This window comes from Echinops telfairi, unplaced genomic scaffold, assembly GCF_000313985.2.
Source record: "Echinops telfairi isolate 266 unplaced genomic scaffold, ASM31398v2 ScPeMD7_9;HRSCAF=40, whole genome shotgun sequence".
NCBI classification, from domain to species: Eukaryota; Metazoa; Chordata; class Mammalia; order Afrosoricida; family Tenrecidae; genus Echinops; species Echinops telfairi.
In genome coordinates, this window is record NW_022103906.1 from 12,143,860 (window position 1) to 12,150,931 (window position 7,072).

The 7,072-nt window shown below is 44.9% G+C and overlaps 1 protein-coding gene across 1 annotated transcript; it reads left to right on the top strand.

Moving 5' to 3' along the window:
* Nucleotides 1-2,818: 2,818 nt before the first annotated feature.
* On the top strand, nt 2,819-3,526 carry DEFB136 (defensin beta 136). Its single transcript, XM_030884647.1, has 2 exons — nt 2,819-2,876; nt 3,342-3,526. Exons 1-2 carry the CDS (start codon nt 2,819-2,821, stop codon nt 3,524-3,526), a joined length of 243 nt encoding a protein of 80 aa, XP_030740507.1.
* Nucleotides 3,527-7,072: the final 3,546 nt, after the last annotated feature.

The window sequence follows — 7,072 nt, forward strand, 5'->3', positions numbered from 1 at the left end:
AGTTAGAAGAAGTTTCTTCTAAGAGGTTGAGTCAGTGATTCACTAAGTAGGACCCGAGTGAGGAGGAAGGAGCCGCTCTGTTCTTCATGCACCCTGATCTCAGCTGCATTTTAGATCGGCCTCTCCAAAGGTGTGTCCACATCAGGACTCAGAGTAATGAGAAAATGTGAATACTAAACTTTCCATATTCCCTAATAGTTGACTGAATAACTTAAAATATATGTGTCTGGAGGAGAGAGTTCTGGTTCTAGAATCAAGGGACCTGAATATTAGACCCAGCACAGCTCAAAGTTCACCCCCTCTCGTTTTGTGAGCCCATTCACCCCTCTGGGCCTCAGTTTATCCAATTCCAAGAAAAGAGTGTGCCCTACTTGAGACCTGTGTGATGGTGACGGTAACAAGTGGTCAGGATGAGGTCTGTGCTCTATTGGCATGAGTTCATATATTTAGGGTAGGGTCTTCCAGGAACCTTCTGTGGAGTTGTGCATAGGAATGGGAATCTTACAGCCTAACATAACACTGAGTGTCAGTGCAACATCCCATGGTCTCTGCTCCCCCCTCACTGCAAACCCACAGCCACTAGAGAGCCTGGTTAGAGCCCAGAACAAAACTCTCCCAGAAAGACTTTACATTCCCTAAGAAGGCACTTGGAGAAGGGGCTGTAAACGAGAATGAGAAAAGTGAGAGGGGTGCTCTTCAGTAGTGGTACCTAACATGAGGAAGTTTATTTAACAGAGGAAACTATTTGACAGTGACACTAAAGATGAGAAAGTCTCCAAAAGTTTATGGGGAAAAATGGAATTGAAAGAAATGAGGATTTTTGTCAAGTTCCCTCATATGTATCAGGATTAGTGCAAAGCATGTTTCATTTCATCCTTAAGCAATCCTCTTACAATCTACTTTTGCAGAAGAGGAAATTGAGCCTCAGAGATACTAAATCACTCATTTGGCAGCATGTGATTACAGAGTGGAACCACCCAAACTAATTTCTACTGCCCCATTACAGCCTCGGGATCTGATGGTCAAGGACCGCTAAGGTACAAACCTGTCTCAAGGGACAGTATAAAACCAAAATTAGTGTCTTCTTCACCCTCAGGTCTCCACCACTACCCTGAGGGGTACAGACCCAATGGCCCTTCCCAAGATCTATCTCTCTGTAATCCCCAAGGGAAATTTTGCTCAGTTCCACTAATGACACAGGGGCATCCAACCTTGAATCAGCACCAAACTGGCTCTTTTCCTGATACCAGGCTCAGTTACTACCCATCTCCTCCAGCGACAGAACTTTGTTTTCCCCTGAGCTCCTTTTATATTTTTCAACAGTTTTATTGGCAAGTAATTTACACATCATATAATCCAATGATTTAATCATGCAATCCTATCAAGGAGAATTGTACAATCACCCCCACATCAATTTTAGAGCATCCCCCCTTACACTGGTTAAATCAATTTTAAGATGGTTTATGCATCACAATCCATTCTAGTGCTCCCTCCCCCTCCTGTCTTCATTACTTACTCCAGAAATTCCCTTCTCTCCCAAGCTTTTCTTACCCCCACCCGTGTTCCCTAGAGCCCCTTGTATCCTTCATTATCATTATACATCACAGAAAACAATAAAAAACAAAATCGCACTAAGATGGTAAAGGCAATAACATAATAATATACAGACAAAAATACTAAAAAAAAAAAAGTACTAATAATGTGTAAGAAGGAAAAGATGCCAACAATATTCAAAAAAGCCAGGGAAGACATTTCTGCCATGGAACCAGTAAGAGATACACCCAGAACAAATTCACATCCCGCAATGACAGAACTTCTTCCAGAACCATCAAAACTCTTGTCCATATATATACTAAAAACAAAACAAAACAAAAACACATCATTGTCATTGAGTTGATGCCAACTCATAGTGGCCCCGTAGGACAGGGCAGAAGCATCCCTGTGAATTTCTGAGACTGTAACTCTTTATAGGTGTAGAGAGCTTTCTCCCGAGGAGAGGCTGATGGATTCTGACCTTGCAGTTAGCAGCCCAATCTGTACCCACGATGCCACCAGGGCACCCTACATTTTATACCAGCCATTTGGAAGACGCAGCCCATCAATAAACTTTTCTACATAACCCATTCTCTGCAGCATCTCCTTCAGCCTCGTGAGTCAATTGACCATCAGAAGAGAGAACTAAGCCCTTCTCTGTTACTTCTGAGCACACCCACCTAGTCTCGGTAAGCCTGTTCTCTAGTACATGGTTTGTCTCTGCTCCTGCACTTTGCCTGGGCCTCCAGAGGAAAGGGGGAAACACAAATGACGTTTCCTTTGCCATTTTTGCAGAGATGATACATCGGAGATTATAGAAGTGGGCCATACCACCCCCTGGGGCACTGGAATGATCCAGTGGGGTTGCAAAAGCAGATACTTAGACATGATCCTGGATTATGGGCTGGGGGCAAATGTCTTTCATTGCCGGGGGGATGGGGGGCATTGGGTAATTGTTTTTCCTGAAAAGGGGGAGGCAGTAGATCAAATAAGTTTGGAGACCTATGTTACAGAAAGAAACGTGTTCGGGCTAACAAGTGAAACTGCCTGTAATTCTGCCCTGTTCTGCCCAGAGCTAGCTTTTTAGCTCCTCCAGTTTGTAGAAGAGGAGGCGGCATGAGCGGACACCCAGAGACTCTTCTTCCTCTCTCCCCGTGAGCGCTCCTGCCTGCCCTTCCAGAAGAGTGAAGACCTGGTCCAGTCCCACCCATCCTAGGCCAGCTCTATAAAGGAGCCTCCCTGACAGCCGTCCCCAGGGAGTCCGGGCTCTGTGCTTTCCTCAAGCATGAAGCTCTGCCTCTCGGGGCTAGTCTGCTTCCTCCTGCTTTCCTCACTGCCTCCAGGTAAGATGGTGGACACAGGTCTGAACAAGAAAGGGGTTATCTCCCCAGGACTACTGTTGCTGCTGTTGTTGTTGTTGTTGTCAGTTGCCATAGAGTTCATTCTGACTCATGATGACTCCACGTGTGCAGAGTTGAACTGCTCCAGGGAGTCTTCCAGGGTCAGACTTTTGGGAAGCAGACCCCTCCAGGCCTGTCTTCTGAGGTGCTTCTGGGTGTGTTCAATGGGTCAACCTGATGGCTCGTGGTTGAGTGCTTAACTCTTTGCACCACTCAGACACTCCTAAGCCCTATGCATACACATCCATGAATATCAGACTACGGCTGCCAGAGAGAGGCCAGCCCTAGCATTTCTCCCAGCCCCTTGAATAACAGTTTTTCTTTTCCGTGTTTGTTTGGGGTGTTGTTTTTTTGGCTGGGGGGGGGGGTGCTTTGTTTTCATTTCCATTTTTGTGTTCTTTCTTCCAGGGGATGGTATATTTGGAAATGATGGAGTCGAATTTCGCACTTGTACTAGCCATGGAGGCTTGTGTTTCTTTGGCTGTAAGCCTGGATGGCAATGGGTCGCATTCTGTCACAATGTCCTGTCTTGTTGTTTGAAATTGAAGAAAAATATTCCTCCACAAGTCAATGAAATGTGGTGGGCCAATTAAAAGAACCTGCGAACATGGCAAACTGGATAAGATCTCTCTGCTGTTTGGAAGGCTCATCGGTGCACCCTTGCGAAGTGAATGGGGGCCAGATTCCGACGAATTTACTGACAAAACTCCAGAAGCATTTTGGAAAGGGGGCACCGTGGTGAGACATGCTCCCTGTCCTTTCGTTTCCTTCCTGTTGTCAACCACTGATTTCCCCCTTCAAGTGCAAATTCAGTTGATACAAGTCCACAGCCCAGAAGATGTAATATTATTTGAGGGGAAAAACAAGAATTTGCTATTTGCCTGTCACTCTCTTAAGTGATTTACATACATTATGTCATTAAATCCACACAGAGAAGTCTATTCTCTCTCCAGTTCTGTAGATGAGGACATTTTTTGAAGGACACACAGCTAGTAAAAGTTCATTAACAGTGGTTTTTTAGTCCAGAGGGTCTTGGTCCAATATCTTTAGTGCTGAGCTGTGGAGCATCTCAGTGGCACAGAGGGTAGTGACTAGTCAGAAGAGGCTGGTGCCAGGTGTGGCCATGGCGCTGAGTTCTTTCCAGTGGGATCTGAGAAGAGACGATGGATTCCAGGCCTGGTCCACAAAACCTTCCCAGCTGTGCTCCTCCCCACGCCAGCTTAGGATGCCACAAGCTAAAGAAGGCAGGACTCCCATCAGCCTGGGGTCCTGAAGCACAACATGGAGTTAGCATTCCCCACTCACCTAGGACCTCCCTCAACATTACGTGAGCAAAAAGCAACCTTCTATTTTGGTGGGCCCAGGATAAGTTTGGGCCATGTTCGTTACCACAGCCTCATCGACCATAGTGGAGAAACTGAAAATGAAGAATTATGGCAGCAGAGCCTGTGGTGAGGGGTTACCCTGACAGTTCATGTGGGCATGAGAGTGGGCCAAAGCTGGACTCCTGCAGTTTCTAAGTTATTTTTCTCAGAGAACAATAATACTTCATGGCCATCTAAACGTAGCTGTTTCCCTACCCTGCTCTCACTAGCCTTCTTACCACATGACTGTCCTCCAGGATTAAGTCATCCACAGAAGTCTCCCTCCCCCTATTGGAGAATTCACTGTCATTCATAATTATCTCATTGGGATGCAAAGACCATGGTACCAATTACATTATTATTGCTAACACAAGAAAGGCCAGCAAGGTAGAGAAGGGAAAGCGGGAAAAGCTAGGACTTCCATGATGGGAGTCTATCCGAGGGTTCCGTCTGGATCGGTGAGGGAGGGAAGAGGTCCGGGATGGAATTAACATATTATGTAGTTGTTGTTTGTTTTTCAAACTGGGTCCTAAAGGAAGCTGAGTGGATTCTCTATTAATTTCTCACTACTAAAGCTGACCATCGGGACCACTAGGCATCTCAGTCTATGCCAAACCAGAACCAACTCACTTCCATCCAGTCAGTCCTGACTCATAGCAACCCCCTGTGGGTTTCTGAGACTGTTACTGTTTATGGGAGAAGAAAGCGCAGTCTTCCTGCCATGGAGCTGCTGGAGGTTTCAAACTTCCGACCATGGGGATCCCAGCCCAACTTGTAACCACTACCCCACCAGGAGTCCCTCAGTTTATGCCAGGACATCCAAATCTGGCCTGAACAGACGAATCTCCACAAGTCTTTATATTAACCTCTCAAGGAAAGAGAATGAAAGGCAGGCGCCAGAGGGAGGAGATAAATACACATACTAGCTATCTACCACTAAGTTGTAGGTAAAGTGCATCTTTACCTCATGCTTCCCATCCAAGAAAAATGGCACTCTCTCCGGAAAAGAAAACAGAATCACTAGAGTTGCCAGCAATACTTAGCATTTTTTGAACTGGATTCAAGGAACATCATTCCACGCTCTACCACTATCTTCCCTGAATCTCCTCCCTGTTTGAGTGAGTCTGCATGTCTTCACATGGCCTAGAACACACGTCACTGGGTTTAAGGCCCACCTGTTCCAGTGTAAACTCAACCAACTACATTTACAAAGACTCTATTTCCAAATAAGGCCATAAGGTTTTGAGGAGATCTGAACAAATGACATAAATAGCACAGACTATAAATAGTCAAGTTAAATTGACTATAAGTAGTCTATCCAGAAGAGGATTGCAAATGAGCCAAATTTTTTTATGAACAACACTTTTCTGGCTGCAGGGCATTCCCTAGACTCCCATTGGAGCATATGCAAAGAAAGATAATGTGGTCATGAACCTCAAGATGATCAGAGAGCATCTGAAAAGACAGTCCCATAAATAATCACAGCACAGTCTGACAGGTCCTAGCATTGTTTACAAGGCACTTCACAGCCTCTTCTTTAACACAAGAAGCTTCTGGGGTCAAAGTCAGGGTGATATATGAAGTACATTTTGAATCTAATATGGTTTAAGTAGAAACATTGAGAAAATTCTCCAAAAACTATTCAACAGGGACACAGCCAATTGATAAAAAGCAAACAGAGAATATAACATTCACCAATTCTGAGCCTTCATTTAGCCCACAAGCTTTATATATACATAATATGTACATAACAAAAAAAAAAAAAAAACCTCCAAAACTCATAGTGGGCCCTGTGGTTTTCTGAGACTGTAATCATTTACAGGAGGAGAAAGCCCAGTCTTTCTCCCATAGAGCTGCTGGTGGTTTCAAACTGCCAACCATACAGATCACAGCCCAATGCTTAACCACTGCACCACCATGGCTCCTTATCTATTTATTTACTTACTTACTTATTTAAAGTATAATTGACTGCCAAATAATACTCATAGAGGACTCCTACTGTGTCTCTCAAGCTGCCATAAAGAGGTGCAGATACTGAAACACACAGACCTGCCCGAAAGCCAATGTCCTCACCCTGCAATGTCCACCTTTCAATGTTCCTTGAGTGGAAAAAGGCATGCATTCGATTTGATATCCAATCCTTTTGGACTCTCCATCTGCCTTTTAAGGCCCCGTTATCTGCAATGGGTTTCCTGCCACTGAACAATGTTCTTTACAGGACATAGTCTACCACTACTACACCAGAAATAAATTGGCCTTCTGGCTTTGCAAGCAAAAATAAGTATTTTGGAGGTTGATCACTGCAGCTTGATTACTTTTGGGGAAACTGGTCAGATCAACTTTCTGAAGTTCCACTTGCTGGGTTAATGTCACCCCAAATCCTGAGGACCATACACCAGGCCTATATCAACCCAAATAAGAGCCCTCAGGAGACCCATCTCAGGTTGGAACATCTGTGGTTTTTTCTTCCGTGCTTCATTCTGGATTGAACCAGAGGATCCTGAGGTTCCTCCCAGTATATACCACACACACACACACACACACACACACACACACACACACACCGTCTATAACTCAGAAGCCTGGGTCAATCTCAAAAACAACAAGATGGTCATTGTAGCCCGAAGTCATTTTATTCCGCTCTCAATGTCCTTCAAAGGAAGATGGGAAAGTATGCAACTCTGCTTACCTGAACTGAAGGAGAACATCTTGCTTCTCCGTTGTGCCAATAAAGGCTGGTCTGCTCGGGTGAGCGCGTCAAGCTTTCTTCTCCAG